Source organism: Oncorhynchus clarkii, unplaced genomic scaffold, assembly GCF_045791955.1.
Source record: "Oncorhynchus clarkii lewisi isolate Uvic-CL-2024 unplaced genomic scaffold, UVic_Ocla_1.0 unplaced_contig_12313_pilon_pilon, whole genome shotgun sequence".
Classification (NCBI taxonomy): Eukaryota; Metazoa; Chordata; class Actinopteri; order Salmoniformes; family Salmonidae; genus Oncorhynchus; species Oncorhynchus clarkii.
The window spans coordinates 120,001-140,633 of NW_027257970.1; the positions used below are offsets into that span (position 1 = coordinate 120,001).

General features: G+C 50.1%; 2 protein-coding genes across 2 annotated transcripts in view; one reads left to right on the plus strand and one right to left on the minus strand.

Annotated features, from left to right (window-relative positions):
• The window catches only part of LOC139394326 (SH2 domain-containing protein 3A-like), a 41,779-nt gene that overhangs the window by 6,782 nt on the left and 14,364 nt on the right, over positions 1-20,633 (minus strand). Inside the window, exons 5-13 of the mRNA XM_071142369.1 lie at positions 15,397-15,436; positions 12,945-13,061; positions 8,688-8,831; positions 6,163-6,343; positions 4,981-5,119; positions 4,732-4,817; positions 4,382-4,504; positions 4,122-4,275; positions 1,664-1,838 (exon numbers count right to left, since the gene is read on the minus strand). Coding sequence (XP_070998470.1) covers positions 1,664-1,838; positions 4,122-4,275; positions 4,382-4,504; positions 4,732-4,817; positions 4,981-5,119; positions 6,163-6,343; positions 8,688-8,831; positions 12,945-13,061; positions 15,397-15,436 — 1,159 coding nt within the window. The remainder of the gene's footprint in view (positions 1-1,663; positions 1,839-4,121; positions 4,276-4,381; positions 4,505-4,731; positions 4,818-4,980; positions 5,120-6,162; positions 6,344-8,687; positions 8,832-12,944; positions 13,062-15,396; positions 15,437-20,633) is intronic.
• The window catches only part of LOC139394325 (proto-oncogene vav-like), an 84,794-nt gene continuing 82,549 nt past the window's right edge, over positions 18,389-20,633 (plus strand). The window contains exon 1 of the mRNA XM_071142365.1: positions 18,389-18,445. The gene's annotated coding sequence lies outside the window, so the exon portion shown is untranslated. The remainder of the gene's footprint in view (positions 18,446-20,633) is intronic.

The following is a 20,633-nucleotide window of genomic DNA, read 5'->3' on the forward strand; positions in this document are numbered from 1 at the left end:
ATTCTGATAACATGCTAATAACATGTTACTTCTCAAACTGGTCCAGTCTGAAACACAACACCGTCTCCACCTGGTAACATGTTATTAGCATTCTGATAACATGCTAATAACATGCTACTTCTCAAACTGGTCCAGTCTGAAACACGTCTCTACCTGGTAACATGTTATTAGTATTCTGATAACATGTTAATAACATGCTACTTCTCAAACTGGTCCAGTCTGAAACACGTCTCTAACTGGTAACATGTTATTAGTATTCTGATAACATGCTAATAACATGTTACTTCTCAAACTGGTCCAGTCTGAAACACAACACCGTCTCCACCTGGTAACATGTTATTAGCATTCTGATAACATGCTAATAACATGCTACTTCTCAAACTGGTCCAGTCTGAAACACGTCTCTACCTGGTAACATGTTATTAGTATTCTGATAACATGTTAATAACATGCTACTTCTCAAACTGGTCCAGTCTGAACCACGTCTCTACCTGGTAACAGCCTGGTAGTAACATCTCTGTATAACTCCTAAATTAGGTTTGTTGTTGTGTTGTAGCAGGATTACATTACATTAGACTACACTACATTACACAACATTAGACTGTTACATTACATTACACTACATTACATTACACTACATTACACTACATTACACAACATTAGACTGTTACATTACATTACACTACATTACACTATATTAGACTGTTACGTTACATTACATTACGAGTTCATAGTCTGTTATTCACCAACATGTAGTCAAACTGAGCTACAAAAAAATCACCTACATCATAATGCTGTCCAATAAACATCTAATAGAATCACCTACATCACAATGTTGTCCAATAAACATCTAATAGAATCCCCTACATCACAATGTTGTCCAATAAACATCTAATAGAATCACCTACATCACAATGCTGTCCAATAAACATCTAATAGAATCACCTACATCACAATGCTGTCTAATAAACATCTAATAGAATCACCTACATCACAATGCTGTCCAATAAACATCTAATAGAATCACCTACATCACAATGCTGTCCAATAAACATCTAATAGAATCCCCTACATCACAATGCTGTCCAATAAACATCTAATAGAATCACCTACATCACAATGCTGTCCAATAAACATCTAATAGAATCACCTACATCACAATGCTGTCCAATAAACATCTAATAGAATCACCTACATCAGAATGTTTTCCAATAAACATCTAATAGAATCACCTACATCACAATGTTTTCCAATAAACATCTAATAGAATCACCTACATCACAATGCTGTCCAATAAACATCTAATAGAATCACCTACATCACAATGTTGTCCAATAAACATCTAATAGAATCACCTACATCACAATGCTGTCCAATAAACATCTAATAGAATCACCTACATCACAATGTTTTCCAATAAACATCTAATAGAATCACCTACATCACAATGTTTTCCAATAAACATCTAATAGAATCACCTACATCACAATGCTGTCCAATAAACATCTAATAGAATCACCTACATCACAATGCTGTCCAATAAACATCTAATAGAATCACCTACATCACAATGCTGTCCAATAAACATCTAATAGAATCCCCTACATCACAATGTTGTTCATTGTAAATCAAATGAAATAAACAACACCCAACAACAACAAACCTGCGGCCTCTGAAAGTGTGAATCCTCCTCTTCCTCCTGGACCTGTCCGTCAATTGGTAACCGAGGCAACTCCCCGCTTTCCTGTGCCTCCAGGAAGCTGAAGGATGTCTCAGTGAGACGGGCTCTGCTCTGCCACTTCTCCTCCGCACGCAGCCTGTCCACGTGGCCCCGCTTTCTGACAGGAAGCACAATAACACATACATATATATATATATACACACTACATGACCAAAAGTATGTGGACACCTGCTCGTCGAGTATCTCATTCCAAAACCATGGACATTAATATGGAGTTCTTCCCGCCCTTTGCTGCTATAACAGCCTCCACTCTTCTGGGAAGGCTTTCCACTAGATGTTGGAACATTACTACTATAACAGCCTCCACTCTTCTGGGAAGGCTTTCCACTAGATGTTGGAACATTGCTGCTATAACAGCCTCCACCTCTTCTGGGAAGGCTTTCCACTAGATGTTGGAACATTGCTGCTATAACAGCCTCCACTCTTCTGGGAAGGCTTTCCACTAGATGTTGGAACATTGCTGCTATAACAGCCTCCACTCTTCTGGGAAGGCTTTCCACTAGATGTTGGAACATTGCTGCTATAACAGCCTCCACTCTTCTGGGAAGGCTTTCCACTAGATGTTGGAACATTGCTGCTATAACAGCCTCCACTCTTCTGGGAAGGCTTTCCCCTAGATGTTGGAACATTGCTGCTATAACAGTCTCCACTGTTCTGGGAAGGCTTTCCACTAGATGTTAGAACATTGCTGTGGGGATTTGCTTCCATTCAGCCACGAGAAGTAGTGAGGTTGGGCGATTAGGCCTGGCTCACAGTCAGCATTCCAATTCCTCCCAAGGGTGTTCGATGGGGTTGAGCTCAGGGCTCTGTGTCGTCCAGTCAAGTTATTCCACAGCGAACTCGACAAACCAGTTCTGTATGGACCTCGCTTTGTGCACGGGGGCATCTTCATGCTGAAACAAGAAAGGGCCTTGGAAGCACAGAATTGTCTAGAATTTCATTGTATGCTGTCGCGTTAAGATTTTCCTTCACTGGAACTAAGGGGCCTAGCCCGAACCATGAAAAACTGCCCCAGACCATCATTCCTCCTCCTCCACCAAACTTTACAGTTGGCACAATACAGGTAGAGTTCTCATGGCATCCGCCAAACCTAGATTAGTCCATCGGACTACCAGATGGTGAAGCGTGATTCATCACTCCAGAGAACGCGTTTCCAATGCTCCAGACTCCAATGGCGGTGAGGTTTACACCACTCCAGCCCACGCTTGGCATTGCACATGGTGATCTTAGGCTTGTGTGCGGCTGCTCGGCCATGGAAACCCATTTAATGAAGCTCCCGACGAACAGTTCATGTGTTCACGTTGCTTCCAGAGACCGTTTGGAACTCGATAGTGAGTCTTGCAACCGAGGACTGACGATTTTTTTACACTCTACGCGTTTCAACACTCAGCGGTCTACCACATCAAGGCTGAGCCGTTGTTGCTCCTTCACAATAACAGCACTTACAATTGACCAGGACAGAAATTTGACAAACTGACTTGTTGGAAAGGTGGCATCCTATGATAGTGCCATGTTGAAAGTCACTGAGCTCTTCAGTAAGACCATTCTACTGCCAATGGAGATGGAGATTGCATGGCTGTGTGATTGTCAGCAACAGGTGTGGCTGAAATAGCCGAATCCACTAACTGTTCATTACACCCACATTGTTTTACCTTTATTTTACTAGGCAAGTCAGTTAAGAACAAATTCTTATTTTCAATGACGGCCTAGGAACAGTGCCTGTTCAGGGGCATAACGACAGATTTGTACCTTGTCAGCTCGGGGATTTGAACTTGCAACCTTTCGGTTACTAGTCCAACACCCTGTCGCCTCGGCTACCCTGCCGCCATCTAGAGGTTACTGATGTAACCCCGGTTCTATGAACAAAGCTTGTTTTTTTTAAACATTTTATTTGAGAGTTTCATCAGTCGCAACCCCTAGTTTGGGAAACGACCTCCAGTTTGGGAAACGACCCCTAGTTTGGGAAACGACCTCCAGTTTGGGAAACGACCCCTAGTTTGGGAAACGACCTCCAGTTTGGGAAACGACCCCTAGTTTGGGAAACGACCCCTAGTTTGGGAAACGACCCCTAGTTTGGGAAACGACCCCTAGTTTGGGAAACGACCCCTAGTTTGGGAAACGACCTCCAGTTTGGGAAACGACCCCTAGTTTGGGAAACGACCCCTAGTTTGGGAAACGACCCCTAGTTTGGGAAACGACCCCTAGTTTGGGAGACGACGACCCCTAGTTTGGGAGACGACCCCTAGTTTGGGCGACGACCCCTAGTTTGGGCGACGACCCCTAGTTTGGGCGACGACCCCTAATTTGGGAAACAACCCCTAGTTTGGGAAAAGAACCCTAGTTTAGGAGACACTGTAAGACCCAAATGGTTTCTTCTTACTTTGATTCAGGCACCTGGATGACCAGCTCGTCGTAGGGGTCGTCACGGTGACGGTTGGGAGGAGTCCCGGGGAAGAAGGTGGACACTCTGAAGGGTTTGGGCGGGGCTCGGGGGTGCAGCTGTCCGTCAGAACCTCGCAGCGTCACACCTCCACCTGGGGACCACATTAGGGGTTACAGAATGGGTGTGTTACCTGGGTGTGAGGGCCGTGTGTGTGTGTGTGTGTGTGTTTGTGTGTGTGTGTGTGTGTGGTGTGTTACCTGGGTGTGAGGGCCGCGTGTGTCTGAGGGCTGAGGGGCTGATCAGGGGTTCGCTACCCGTTCGGAACACTGGGGAAATGGGAGCGGGGCCTACGGCCTCTGATTCACCGCTGTGAGGCGCACCTGGAGGGAGAGGAGAGAGGTGTTTGTTACCTGAGCAGAGGTGGGAATGTATGAGTATGTGTGTGTGTTACCTGAGCAGAGGTGGGAATGTACGAGTGTGTGTGTGTTACCTGAGCAGAGGTGGGAATGTATGAGTGTGTGTGTGTGTTACCTGAGCAGAGGTGGGAATGTACGAGTGTGTGTGTTACCTGAGCAAAGGTGGGAATGTACGAGTGTGTGTGTGTTACCTGTGCGTAGGTTGCTTTCAGACTGTGCTGATTGGATCGAGGGTCTTCTGCCCAGATTCTCCAGGTTGGCTGGCTGACTCCCACTCCTGAGAAACACACACACAAACAATAAACACACACACACACACATAACAATACACACACATATAACAATACACACACACACTAACTATACCAAACACAACACAAAACAGTATCTATGTGTGTGTGTGTGTGTGTGTGTGTGTGTGTGTGTGTGTGTAAAGCCACCTGAGCAGTGTGTTAGTGACGTGTAGTGTGTCCATGTGTGATGAGTTGAAGCTGAGTCTCTTGCTGCGGTCTGGCTGTGATTCCACCCCCACCCTGTCGAGGGCGCTGTTGCTGGATCTGTTGCTGGATCTGTTGCTTTCTAGAGGAGGGAAGAAAATAACATATAACACCTGAGTTGGTGAGCCTCCGGAACACAACACTTAATCATGTACCTCCACACCATGTGTGGTTCTGACGCAGTTCGTTCATTAATTACCAATGTTTTTGACAGACTGACAGACTGACAGACAGACTGACAGACACAGAGTGACAGACACAGACTGACAGACTGACAGAGTGACAGAGTGACAGACTGACAGACTGACAGAGTGACAGACACAGACTGACAGACTGACAGATTGACAGACTGACAGATTGACAGACACAGAGTGACAGAGTGACAGAGTGACAGAGTGACAGAATGACAGACAGATTGACAGACTGACAGACACAGACTGACAGACTGACAGACTGACAGACACAGAGTGACAGACTGACAGACTGACAGACTGACAGAGTGACAGAGTGAGACTGACAGACTGACAGATTGACAGACTGACAGATTGACAGACACAGAGTGACAGAGTGACAGAGTGACAGAATGACAGACAGATTGACAGACTGACAGACACAGACTGACAGACTGACAGACTGACAGACACAGAGTGACAGACTGACAGACTGACAGACTGACAGACTGACAGAGTGAGAGTGACAGAGTGACAAAGTGACAGAGTGACAGAGTGACAGACACAGACTGACAGACTGACAGAGTGACAGACTGACAGAGTGAGAGTGACAGAGTGACAGAGTGACAGAGTGACAGACACAGACTGACAGACTGACAGAGTGACAGACTGACAGAGTGACAGACTGACAGAGTCTGACAGCCACTGACAGAGTCCAGTGGTTCGTGGCCGGACCCCAACAGACATGTAGTGTAGATTGGAACACAACCCACTGCCTTTCTGACCGGCAAACTCCTCTACTTTTCCTGCAGTGTGTTCTATCCACTGTGACAGTGTGTTCTATCCACTGTGACAGTGTGTTCTATCCACTGTGACAGTGTGTTCTATCCACTGTGACAGTGTGTTCTATCCACTGTGACAGTGTGTTCTATCCACGCCGCCTGTGGGTCCTTACCGGTCCGCTCTGCCTGGCGCTCACTGATGACACGTATAGGCAGGGAGCGTGTGATTGGGTGATAGACTATGGCGCCAGAGGCCTGGGAGACAGGATGACGTCCACCCACGTGGAAACGCACAAGGGCGGGAATGTTGTCGAAACGATCCCCTTCAAACTGGAACAGCTCACGGGAGTAACCCTGGAGGACACACATCAATATAACACACACACGGACCCACAGACACACGTCAAACCAGTCCCCCCCTGGAGGACACACATCATTATAACACACACACACAGACACACGTCAAACCAGTCCCCCCCTGGAGGACACACGTCAAACCAGTCCCCCCCTGGAGGACACACATCATTATAACACACACACACACACACACAGACACATGTCAAACCAGTCCCCCCCTGGAGGACACACGTCAAACCAGTCCCCCCCTGGAGGACACACATCATTATAACACACACACACACACACACACACAGACCCACGGACACACGTCAAACCAGTCCCCCCCTGGAGGACACACATCATTATAACACACGGATCCACGTAAAACCAGTCCCCCCCTGGAGGACCCACATCATTATAAAACACACACACGGACCCACGTCAAACCAGTCCCCCCCTGGAGGACCCACATCATTATAACACACACACACGGACCCACGTTAAACCAGTCCCGCCCTGGAGGACCCACATCATTATAACACACACACACGGACCCACGTCAAACCAGTCCCCCCCTGGAGGACCCACGTCAAACCAGTCCCCCCCTGGAGGACACACGTCAAACCAGTCCCCCCCTGGAGGACACACGTCAAACCAGTCCCCCCCTGGAGGACCCACGTCAAACCAGTCCCCCCCTGGAGGACCCACGTCAAACCAGTCCCCCCCTGGAGGACACACGTCAAACCAGTCCCCCCTGGAGGACACACGTCAAACCAGGACCCACGTCAAACCAGTCCCCCCCTGGAGGACACACGTCAAACCAGTCCCCCCCTGGAGGACCCACGTCAAACCAGTCCCCCCCTGGAGGACCCACGTCAAACCAGTCCCCCCCTGGAGGACCCACGTCAAACCAGTCCCCCCTGGAGGACACACGTCAAACCAGTCCCCCCCTGGAGGACACACGTCAAACCAGTCCCCCCCTGGAGGACACACGTCAAACCAGTCCCCCCCTGGAGGACACACGTCAAACCAGTCCCCCCCCTGGAGGACACACGTCAAACCAGTCCCCCTTGGAGGACACACGTCAAACCAGTCCCCCCCTGGAGGACACACGTCAAACCAGTCCCCCCCTGGAGGACACACGTCAAACCAGTCCCCCCCTGGATGACCCACGTCAAACCAGTCCCCCCCTGGAGGACCCACGTCAAACCAGTCCCCCCCGGAGGACCCACGTCAAACCAGTCCCCCCCTGGAGGACACACGTCAAACCAGTCCCCCCCTGGAGGACACACGTCAAACCAGTCCCCCCCTGGAGGACACACGTCAAACCAGTCCCCCCCTGGAGGACACACGTCAAACCAGTCCCCCCCTGGAGGACACACGTCAAACCAGTCCCCCCCTGGAGGACACACGTAAAACCAGTCCCCCCCTGGAGGACACACGTCAAACCAGTCCCCCCCTGGAGGACACACGTCAAACCAGTCCCCCCCTGGAGGACACACGTAAAACCAGTCCCCCCCTGGAGGACACACGTCAAACCAGTCCCTCCCTGGAGGACCCACGTCAAACCAGTCCCCCCCTGGAGGACACACGTCAAACCAGTCCCCCCCTGGAGGACACACGTCAAACCAGTCCCCCCCTGGAGGACACACGTCAAACCAGTCCCCCCCTGGAGGACCCACGTCAAACCAGTCCCCCCCTGGAGGACACACGTCAAAACAGTCCCCCCCTGGAGGACCCACGTCAAAACAGTCCCCCCCTGGAGGACCCACGTCAAACCAGTCCCCCCCTGGAGGACCCACGTCAAACCAGTCCCCCCCTGGAGGACCCACGTCAAACCAGTCCCCCCCTGGAGGACCCACGTCAAACCAGTCCCCCCCTTGAGGACACACGTCAAACCAGTCCCCCCCGGGAGGACACACGTCAAACCAGTCCCCCCCTGGAGGACACACGTCAAACCAGTCCCCCCCTGGAGGACACACGTCAAACCAGTCCCCCCCTGGAGGACACACGTCAAACCAGTCCCCCCCTGGAGGACACACGTCAAACCAGTCCCCCCCTGGAGGACACACGTCAAACCAGTCCCCCCCTGGAGGACCCACGTCAAACCAGTCCCCCCCTGGAGGACACACGTCAAAACAGTCCCCCCCTGGAGGACCCACGTCAAACCAGTCCCCCCCTGGAGGACCCACGTCAAACCAGTCCCCCCCTGGAGGACCCACGTCAAACCAGTCCCCCCCTGGAGGACACACGTTAAACCAGTCCCCCCCTGGAGGACACACGTCAAACCAGTCCCCCCTGGAGGACACACGTCAAACCAGTCCCCTTCAAACTAGAACAGAATAGCACACACACACACCTTCTTGGGCCGAAGGACCACCTTAATGATCTTGAAGTGCATGGGCTCGTCCTTCCAATAGCAACTCAGGACATAGTCACCGGGGGAGGAGGCTGTGTCACGAACCAGGAAGTCACCATCTCTCTCCAGCAGAGCCTCTGCCCCCTAGAGAGAGAGAGAGAGAGAGCGAGAGAGAGAGAGAGAGAGAGAGAGAGAGAGAGAGAGAGAGAGAGAGAGAGAGAGAGATTGAGTGTGTACCTCTCTATCTATAGGTCCATGGTACCAGGTGTGTGTCCCTTTCTGTGTATAGTTCCATGGTACCAGGTGTGTGTACCTCTCTGTGTATAGTTCCATGGTACCAGGTGTGTGTACCTCGCTGCCTATGGGTCCATGGTACCAGGTGTGTGTGTGTGTGTGTACCTCTCTGGTTATGGGTCCATGGTACCAGGTGTGTGTGTGTGTGTACCTCTCTGGTTATGGGTTCATGGTACCAGGTGTGTGTGTACCTCTCTGTGTATAGGTCGATGGTACCAGGTGTGTGTGTGTGTGTACCTCTCTGCCTATTGGTCCATGGTACCAGGTGTGTGTGTACCTCTCTGGTTATGGGTCCATGGTACCAGGTGTGTGTGTGTACCTCTCTGCCTATGGGTCCATGGTACCAGGTGTGTGTGTGTACCTTTCTGCCTATGGGTCCATGGTACCAGGTGTGTATGTGTACCTCTCTGCCTATGGGTCCATGGTACCAGGCGTGTGTGTGTACCTCTCTGCCTATGGGTCCATGGTACCAGGTGTGTATGTGTAGCTCTCTGCCTATGGGTCCATGGTACCAGGTGTGTGTGTGTACCTCTCTGCCTATGGGTCCATGGTACCAGGTGTGTATGTGTACCTCTCTGCCTATGGGTCCATGGTACCAGGTGTGTGTGTGTACCTCTCTGCCTATGGGTCCATGGTACCAGGCGTGTGTGTGTGTGTGTACCTCTCTGCCTATTGGTCCATGGTACCAGGTGTGTGTGTACCTCTCTGGTTATGGGTCCAGGGTACCAGGTGTGTGTGTGTACCTCTCTGCTTATTGGTCCATGGTACCAGGTGTGTGTGTGTACCTCTCTGCCTATGGGTCCGTGGTACCAGGTGTGTGTGTGTACCTCTCTGCCTATGGGTCCATGGTACCAGGTGTGTGTGTGTACCTCTCTGCCTATGGGTCCATGGTACCAGGTGTGTGTGTACCTCTCTGCCTATGGGTCCATGGTACCAGGCGTGTGTGTACCTCTCTGCCTATGGGTCCATGGTACCAGGTGTGTGTGTACCTCTCTGCCTATGGGTCCATGGTACCAGGCGTGTATGTACCTCTCTGCCTATGGGTCCATGGTACCAGGTGTGTGTGTGTACCTCTCTGCCTATGGGTCCATGGTACCAGGCGTGTGTGTACCTCTCTGCCTATGGTTCCATGGTACCAGGTGTGTATGTGTACCTCTCTGCCTATGGGTCCATGGTACCAGGTGTGTATGTGTACCTCTCTGCCTATGGGTCCATGGAACCAGGTGTGTATGTGTACCTCTCTGCCTATGGGTCCATGGTACCAGGTGTGTGTACCTCTCTGCCTATGGGTCCATGGTACCAGGTGTGTGTACCTCTCTGCCTATGGGTCCATGGTACCAGGTGTGTATGTGTACCTCTCTGCCTATGGGTCCATGGTACCAGGTGTGTGTGTGTACCTCTCTGCCTATGGGTCCATGGTACCAGGCGTGTGTGTGTACCTCTCTGCCTATGGGTCCATGGTACCAGGTGTGTGTGTACCTCTCTGCCTATGGGTCCATGGTACCAGGTGTGTGTGTACCTCTCTGCCTATGGGTCCATGGTACCAGGTGTGTGTGTACCTCTCTGCCTATGGGTCCATGGTACCAGGTGTGTGTGTGTACCTCTCTGCCTATGGGTCCATGGTACCAGGTGTGTGTGTGTACCTCTCTGCCTATGGGTCCATGGTACCAGGTGTGTGTGTACCTCTCTGCCTATGGGTCCATGGTACCAGGTGTGTGTGTGTACCTCTCTGCCTATGGGTCCATGGTACCAGGTGTGTGTGTGTACCTCTCTGCCTATGGGTCCATGGTACCAGGCGTGTGTGTGTACCTCTCTGCCTATGGGTCCATGGTACCAGGTGTGTGTGTGTACCTCTCTGCCTATGGGTCCATGGTACCAGGTGTGTGTGTACCTCTCTGCCTATGGGTCCATGGTACCAGGCGTGTGTGTACCTCTCTGCCTATGGGTCCATGGTACCAGGTGTGTGTGTACCTCTCTGCCTATGGGTCCATGGTACCAGGCGTGTGTGTGTACCTCTCTGCCTATGGGTCCATGGAACCAGGCGTGTGTGTGTACCTCTCTGCCTATGGGTCCATGGTACCAGGCGTGTGTGTACCTCTCTGCCTATGGGTCCATGGTACCAGGTGTGTATGTGTACCTCTCTGCCTATGGGTCCATGGTACCAGGCGTGTGTGTGTACCTCTCTGCCTATGGGTCCATGGTACCAGGCGTGTGTGTGTACCTCTCTGCCTATGGGTCCATGGTACCAGGCGTGTGTGTGTACCTCTCTGCCTATGGGTCCATGGTACCAGGTTTGTGTGTGTACCTCTCTGCCTATGGGTCCATGGTACCAGGCGTGTATGTACCTCTCTGCCTATGGGTCCATGGTACCAGGTGTGTGTGTGTACCTCTCTGCCTATGGGTCCATGGTACCAGGTGTGTGTGTGTACCTCTCTGCTTATGGGTCCATGGTACCAGGTGTGTGTGTGTACCTCTCTGCCTATGGGTCCATGGTACCAGGTGTGTATGTGTACCTCTCTGCCTATGGGTCCATGGTACCAGGCGTGTGTGTGTACCTCTCTGCCTATGGGTCCATGGTACCAGGTGTGTATGTGTACCTCTCTGCCTATGGGTCCATGGTACCAGGTGTGTATGTGTACCTCTCTGCCTATGGGTCCATGGTACCAGGTTTGTGTGTGTACCTCTCTGCCTATGGGTCCATGGTACCAGGCGTGTATGTACCTCTCTGCCTATGGGTCCATGGTACCAGGTGTGTGTGTGTACCTCTCTGCCTATGGGTCCATGGTACCAGGTGTGTGTGTGTACCTCTCTGCTTATGGGTCCATGGTACCAGGTGTGTGTGTGTACCTCTCTGCCTATGGGTCCATGGTACCAGGTGTGTATGTGTACCTCTCTGCCTATGGGTCCATGGTACCAGGCGTGTGTGTGTACCTCTCTGCCTATGGGTCCATGGTACCAGGTGTGTATGTGTACCTCTCTGCCTATGGGTCCATGGTACCAGGTGTGTATGTGTACCTCTCTGCCTATGGGTCCATGGTACCAGGTGTGTATGTGTACCTCTCTGCCTATGGGTCCATGGTACCAGGTGTGTGTACCTCTCTGCCTATGGGTCCATGGTACCAGGTGTGTGTACCTCTCTGCCTATGGGTCCATGGTACCAGGTGTGTATGTGTACCTCTCTGCCTATGGGTCCATGGTACCAGGTGTGTGTGTGTACCTCTCTGCCTATGGGTCCATGGTACCAGGCGTGTGTGTGTACCTCTCTGCCTATGGGTCCATGGTACCAGGTGTGTGTGTACCTCTCTGCCTATGGGTCCATGGTACCAGGTGTGTGTGTACCTCTCTGCCTATGGGTCCATGGTACCAGGTGTGTGTGTACCTCTCTGCCTATGGGTCCATGGTACCAGGTGTGTGTGTGTACCTCTCTGCCTATGGGTCCATGGTACCAGGTGTGTGTGTGTACCTCTCTGCCTATGGGTCCATGGTACCAGGTGTGTGTGTACCTCTCTGCCTATGGGTCCATGGTACCAGGTGTGTGTGTGTACCTCTCTGCCTATGGGTCCATGGTACCAGGTGTGTGTGTGTACCTCTCTGCCTATGGGTCCATGGTACCAGGCGTGTGTGTGTACCTCTCTGCCTATGGGTCCATGGTACCAGGTGTGTGTGTGTACCTCTCTGCCTATGGGTCCATGGTACCAGGCGTGTATGTACCTCTCTGCCTATGGGTCCATGGTACCAGGTGTGTATGTGTACCTCTCTGCCTATGGGTCCATGGTACCAGGTGTGTGTGTGTACCTCTCTGCCTATGGGTCCATGGTACCAGGTGTGTGTGTGTACCTCTCTGCCTATGGGTCCATGGTACCAGGTGTGTGTGTGTACCTCTCTGCTTATGGGTCCATGGTACCAGGTGTGTGTGTGTACCTCTCTGCCTATGGGTCCATGGTACCAGGTGTGTGTGTGTACCTCTCTGCCTATGGGTCCATGGTACCAGGCGTGACTCCTCAGGTCATCAGTAGATAGCTTCAGTTCCTCCTCCAACTCCTTCTTCAGAGAGTCCATCTCCCTGCTACCTCCAAACACCTATACAACATTACAACAACGTTACAACAACAACAACAGACTAAAATCCATCTCCCTGCTACCTCCAAACACCTATACAACATTACAACAACGTTACAACAACAACAACAGACTAAAATCCATCTCCCTGCTACCTCCAAACACCTATACAACATTACAACAACAACAACCTTAGACTAAAATCCATCTCCCTGCTACCTCCAAACACCTATACAACATTACAACAACGTTACAACAACAACAACAGACTAAAATCCATCTCCCTGCTACCTCCAAACACCTATACAACATTACAACAACGTTACAACAACAACCTTAGACTAAAATCCATCTCCCTGCTACCTCCAAACACCTATACAACATTACAACAATGTTACAACAACAACAACAGACTAAAATCCATCTCCCTGCTACCTCCAAACACCTATACAACATTACAACAACAACCTTAGACTAAAATCCATCTCCCTGCTACCTCCAAACACCTATACAACATTACAACAACGTTACAACAACAACAACCTTAGACTAAAATCCATCTCCCTGCTACCTCCAAACACCTATACAACATTACAACAACGTTACAACAACAACAACAGACTAAAATCCATCTCCCTGCTACCTCCAAACACCTATACAACATTACAACAACGTTACAACAACAACAACAGACTAAAATCCATCCCCCCTGCGACCTCCAAACACATGCACAACATCACAACAACGTTACAACAACCTTAAACTGACATGCAACCCCCACACACACCTACACAACAAGAATAACATTGAACTAACCTTACCGCAACGTTAAAGAAATGGTGTTACATTCCTGATAAACATTGAAACTTCACAGGAAAAACATTGGGCTGACTGAAACTTCACAGGAAAAACACTGGGCTGACTGAAACTTCAAAGGATAAACATTGGGCTGACTGAAACTTCACAGGAAAAACACTGGGCTGACTGAAACTTCACAGGAAAAACATTGGGCTGACTGAAACATCACAGGAAAAACATTGGGCTGACTGAAACTTCACAGGATAAACATTGGGCTGACTGAAACTTCACAGGAAAAACATTGGGCTGACTGAAACTTCACAGGAAAAACATTGGGCTGACTGAAACTTCACAGGATAAACATTGGGCTGACTGAAACTTCACAGGATAAACATTGGGCTGACTGAAACTTCACAGGATAAACACCCACAGGCCTGAATGTTTTGGTGAGTGTTGTTTCAGCATGTGTGTCTGTGCAGGGCCGGCCCTAGCCTTTTGGGGGCCCTGGCCTTTAGGGGGCCCTAGCCTTTTGGGGGCCCTGGCCTTTTGGGGGCCCTGGCCTTTTAGGGGCCCTGGCCTTTTGGGGGCCCTGGCCTTTTGGGGGCCCTGGCTTTTTGGGGGCCCTGGCCTTTTGGGGGCCCTGGCCTTTTGGGGGCCCTGAGCCAGATTTTTTTGTGCCACCGCCTTCTTGACATTGGAGAGCAAAATGTTTCAAAGTTAATGTCCTGCAATTCTAAAATGTTGTAGTTTTAAAGCAAGTTTTCTTTAGTTCGACATATTTTGCCATGGAGCGGAGAGAACGTTTAGCAATTTTATAACAGATTTTATGCAGTTCGACTCATCAATAACTAAATCAACGGTTTCCCTGTGGAGGTCAGGGCCCCGGTCATGAGCCCGATCGGTATTCGGTCATGAGCCCGGTCGGTGTTCGGCCATGAGCCCGGTCGGTATTCAGCCATGAGCCCGGTCGGTATTCAGCCATGAGCCCGGTCGGTATTCAGCCATGTGCCCGGTCGGTATTCGGCCATGTGCCCGGTCGGTATTCGGCCATGTGCCCGGTCGGTATTCAGCCATGTGCCCGGTCGGTATTCAGCCATGTGCCCGGTCGGTATTCAGCCATGTGCCCGGTCGGTATTCAGTCATGAGCCCGGTCGGTATTCAGCCATGAGCCCGGTCGGTATTCAGCCATGAGCCCGGTCGGTATTCAGCCATGAGCCCGGTCGGTATTCAGCCATGAGCCCGGTCGGTATTCAGCCATGTGCCCGGTCGGTATTCAGCCATGAGCCCGGTCGGTATTCAGCAATGAGCCCGGTCGGTATTCGGCCATGTGCCCGGTCGGTATTCGGCCATGTGCCCGGCCGGTATTCGGCCATGATTACTACAAGATAACTGGCTAGGGGATAACTTATTGTTAGCTGACATGGCTAATTGAGTCTGGGGCCCTGAACGACCGCTTATGTTGCTGCCTGGAGCCGGCCCTGTGTGTGTGTGTGTGTGTGTGTGTGTGTGTGTGTGTGTGTGTGTGTGTGTGTGTGTGTGTGTGTGTGAGAGAGCTCACCTTCAGCTGACTCAGGTATGCAGTGACACTCCTCCTCTTACTGAAAGACAGAAATAACACATTTACTAACGTGGACTTTCTCTGTCTCTCTCATACTCCTCTGTCTGTCTCTCTCTCTCTCCTTCTCTTTACTAAAGACTGTGTTTGACTTTTGTTAAAGCCTATTTTAAAGGTAAATACTTTGAGCCCAACTAGCTGCATAACAACAACAGCATCCTCTGATGTGATGTTCCTAAACAACAACAGGCCTCTCTGATGTTCCTAAACAACAACAGTATCCTCTGATATGATTATATGATGTTCCTTCTGATATGATGTTCCTAAACAACAACAGCAACCTCTGATATGATGTTCCTAAACAACAACAGCAACCTCTGATAAAAAACAACAACAGCAACCTCTGATATGATGTTCCTAAACAACAACAGCAACCTCTGATAAAAAACAACAACAGCAACCTCTGATATGATGTTCCATAACAACAACAGGCCTCTCTGATATGACGTTCCTAAACAACAACAGGCCTCTCTGATATGATGTTCCATAACAACAACAGCATCCTCTGATATGACGTTACTAAACAACAACAGGCCTCTCTGATGTTCCTAAACAACAACAGGCCTCTCTGATATGATGTTCCTAAACAACAACAGGCCTCTCTGATATGATGTTCCATAACAACAACAGCAACCTCTGATATGACGTTCCTAAACAACAACAGGCCTCTCTGTCTGTTCTACACACTATAACAGGCCCAGTTTTCCCCAACCCCGTTAAACAGCAGGTAGACCCGTCTATTGTTCCCCTCTCTTCTGTTCCTGGCAGAGAGTCAGAGGCCGGCTTGTCTTGTAACACACACTGCCAAACTTCCCCTCGCCAAGCTAAAGGGTGCAACTGCAGCCCACAATTCGGGGCGTTCCTGCATGTGGGTATTACTGCATCTGCAGAACCCCATCTCGAGCATCGCATTAGTTCCTTCATGAACACGCCCCCTCGAGGATCCCATTGGTTCCTGTATGACCGCCCCCCACCCTCAAGCATCCCATTGGTACCTGCATGAACGCCCCCCAACCCCGCTTAGAGCAGGATATCTTCATGCTCGTGACTCTTCCAAAGGGAAATAAAAGTAGTATATGAGTTTCCTCCCTCCCCCCCTCTCTTTCTTCACCCCCCCCCCCCCCCCCCCCCCCCCCCCCCCCCCGGACTCCTATTTGCTAGCTAGTGGGAGTGACACCGGTAGAGAGTATCCTTCGCTCCCGCCTGCCAAACACCTCCCCTCATTGTCATGAACAGAACTGAAGGAAAAGAGTGGCAGCGCCCCACGCTACCACAGCAGGCAGGAGGCTAGGGCAACACCATGTGCTAGCTAACTAACTAGCTAGCTAACTGCATTGTGTGTACTGTGACATTGTGTGTACTGTGACATTGTGTGTACTGTGACATTGTGTGTACTGTGTACTGGACTAGCTGGTAAAGCTAGCACACTGCGTTCTTCGCTCCCCCCTGCCAAACACCTCCCCTCACCGTCATTGACAGAACTGTTGGAAAACAGTGCCAGACAGGCTGGAACAAAGGACATGCTAGCTAGCTACCGTTGTCACCCCGCCCCTTCTTCTGTGGGGTTTATCGGCAGCTGGCATCCAACTCCGCCTACTGTACTGGAGAGCCCCGCCTCCCGCCTGTCCTGGTTTAAGAACAGACCAATAGAAGTATAAAGAGGGATTCCTGCACGTGCAGGAACGCCCACATGCAGGAACGCCCACACGCAGGAACGCCCACATGCAGGAACGCCCACATGCAGGAACGCCCACATGCAGGAACGCCCACATGCAGGAACGCCCACTTGCAGGAACGTCCACGTGCAGGAACGTCCACATGCAGGAACGCCCCAAATTGCAGGCTGCACTTGCACCCTTCTCTCACCAAGTGTCAACCTGCTCCCTCCCACCCGCCACGCCCGCTACGTTCCATTATACATCATCAATCAAACAGGATTAATGTGTGATAAGATCTGTCACAGCTTGTTGACTTGTTGATTTGATATCTGCAAGGCGGTGCCGTTAATAGGTGGCGGTTTTGGAGGAGAAAATCAGAACTTCAAAGCAGGAAGCAAGTCAATAGTGTTCGGACCAGCTGAGGCAAGTCAGTAAACAAATTCTTATTTACAATGACGGCCTACCCCGGTCAAACCCGGGTGGCGCTGGGCCAATTGTGCGCTGCCCTATGGGTACTCCCAATCACGGCCGGATGAGGATACAGTCTGGAATCGAACCAGGGACTGTAGTGACGCAGTGCCTTAGATCACTGCGCTGCAGGATTGAGAGAGATCCCTGTCAATGACGCTCTCGGGAGCGCACACAGGATGGAGGCCGCTGCCCAAGGTTAACTAGGCTATGCGAGTTCACTGTGCGAAGAGGAGATGTCTGTCTTTCCGTCTTTTAATAGCCATTTCCCGTTTCCTTCCAGTTCCAACATCCCGGTAAAATGCCTGCCTGCAGCCTGACCGGTCTGCTGCATCCCAAACCGGACGCACAAGACATTACCGGCCTGTGTGTTTGGGACCATTGGAATGGAGGGGGCGGGGGGGGGGGGGGGGGGGGGGTTGCCATGGGGATGCGTATTAACGTCTTCCTGAGGTTCCACTTGGACTTTTAAACACATCTAGGACCCGTTTAAATAATCCCCTCAGCAGTAGAAACCATCTTTAATAAAAAGGTGTCCTCTCCGCCCCTGGTTCGGTAAAAAAGCTGATGGATGATGGAGGAACCACTCAAATCCTATCGAAACTAGTATAGATGATTGAATACCAGTGGGTGAGAGTTGGCACCGGCATCAGGCCCCACCGTGTGTCAGTCGGTCCCGAGGAGGGGCGTTGTCCCGTCTTTTGGCTACAGCAGTCTAGCTTTCAGATTTCTACCCCGATGTCGCAAACCCTCTCCATTATTTAACAGAAATGAGTGTGAGCCATTACAAAAACATCTGTCCTGGTCGAGGAAATATGTTTTTGATCATGTCCTGTCGCAATGACAACGGATTTGCTAAAGTACAGGTGAGTAATAGTCTACCTGTATGTGTAACTTCCGTTTGTCTCGATTGTTACAGTTTAATAACCTATGGCTAGGCCTATTGTTTGTCCTGTTATCCGTTTCCAATAAACAACGATTATATTATTATATAAAAATCAGTTGTTCAACATCTGGTTCCAGGCTAGCCTGTCACAACACTACCAATCACAAGCATTCAGCTGCAACAACAAACGAAACGCCCATTTCTCCAAAAGCCACAGATCTACATGTCGATAACTTTAACCTACATTTTTTTTAAACAAATAATCTTGACAACGCTTACCTGCGAGATCTCGAGTCATCGCAAAAAGTCTCTCAAATTCAGACGGACATGTTTTTTTCTCCTGGCCAGTTGCCGCAAGCAGAGATCCAAAGTTCACACCACAAAACACACGACAGGACTAATTTACAACGCGAGGAAGTAGCTCTCTCCCGTGCCTCCCGCTTTTCACAGTGTGTGTTTCTGATGAGTCCTCACACGTTTCCTGGCTTCTCTCTCCCCTTCCCCCCTCCCTCACTGAAACGGTAACGCCGCTATCTCCAACATTCCTCGGATTCCACTCTAATGCTTTGAACTGGACCCCCCCCCCCAGTTCTGACAGCTCACCTGTAAATCCAGGTTAATTCTACCAGTCAGCTGATTCCAACCCACATCCCTTCTATGAGTTAAGTCTGTCAGCACCATGTCAGTTATTAGTGACTAGAACAGACAGACAGACAGACAGACAGACAGACAGACAGTTGTTAGTGAATGGACTGGAACAGACAGACAGTTGTTAGTGAATGGACTGGAACAGACAGACAGACAGACAGACAGACAGTTGTTAGTGAATGGACTAGAACAGACAGACAGACAGACAGTTGTTAGTGAATGGACTGGAACAGACAGACAGACAGACAGTTGTTAGGGAATGGACTGGAACAGACAGACAGACAGACAGTTGTTAGTGAATGGACTGGAACAGACAGACAGACAGACAGACAGACAGACAGACAGACAGTTGTTAGTGAATGGACTGGAACAGACAGACAGTTGTTAGTGAATGGACTAGGACAGACAGACAGACAGACAGACAGACAGACAGACAGACAGACAGACAGACAGACAGACAGACAGTTGTTAGTGAATGGACTGGAACAGACAGACAGTTGTTAGTGAATGGACTGGGACAGACAGACAGACAGACAGACAGACAGACAGACAGACAGACAGTTGTTAGTGAATGGACTGGAACAGACAGACAGACAGACCGTTGTTAGTGAATGGACTGGAACAGACAGACAGACAGACAGACAGACAGACAGACAGACAGTTGTTAGTGAATGGACTGGAACAGACAGACAGACAGACAGACAGTTGATAGTGAATGGACTGGAACAGACAGACAGACAGACAGTTGTTAGTGAATGGACTGGAACAGACAGACAGACAGACAGACAGACAGACAGTTGTTAGTGAATGGACTGGAACAGACAGACAGTTGTTAGTGAATGGACTGGAACAGACAGACAGACAGACAGACAGACAGACAGACAGTTGTTAGTGAATGGACTGGAACAGACAGACAGTTGTTAGTGAATGGACTGGAACAGACAGACAGACAGACAGTTGTTAGTGAATGGACTGGAACAGACAGACAGACAGACAGTTGTTAGGGAATGGACTGGAACAGACAGACAGACAGACAGACAGACAGACAGACAGACAGACAGACAGACAGTTGTTAGTGAATGGACTGGAACAGACAGACAGACAGACAGACAGACAGACAGACAGTTGTTAGTGAATGAACTGGAACAGACAGACAGTTGTTAGTGAATGGACTGGAACAGACAGACAGACAGACAGACAGACAGACAGACAGACAGTTGTTAGTGAATGGACTGGAACAGACAGACAGACAGACAGACAGACAGACAGACAGACAGTTGTTAGTGAATGGACTGGAACAGACAGACAGACAGACAGACAGACAGACAGACAGACAGACAGTTGTTAGTGAATGGACTGGAACAGACAGACAGTTGTTAGTGAATGGACTGGAACAGACAGACAGACAGACAGTTGTTAGTGAATGGACTGGAACAGACAGACAGACAGTTGTTAGTGAATGGACTGGAACAGACAGACAGACAGTTGTTAGGGAATGGACTGGAACAGACAGACAGACA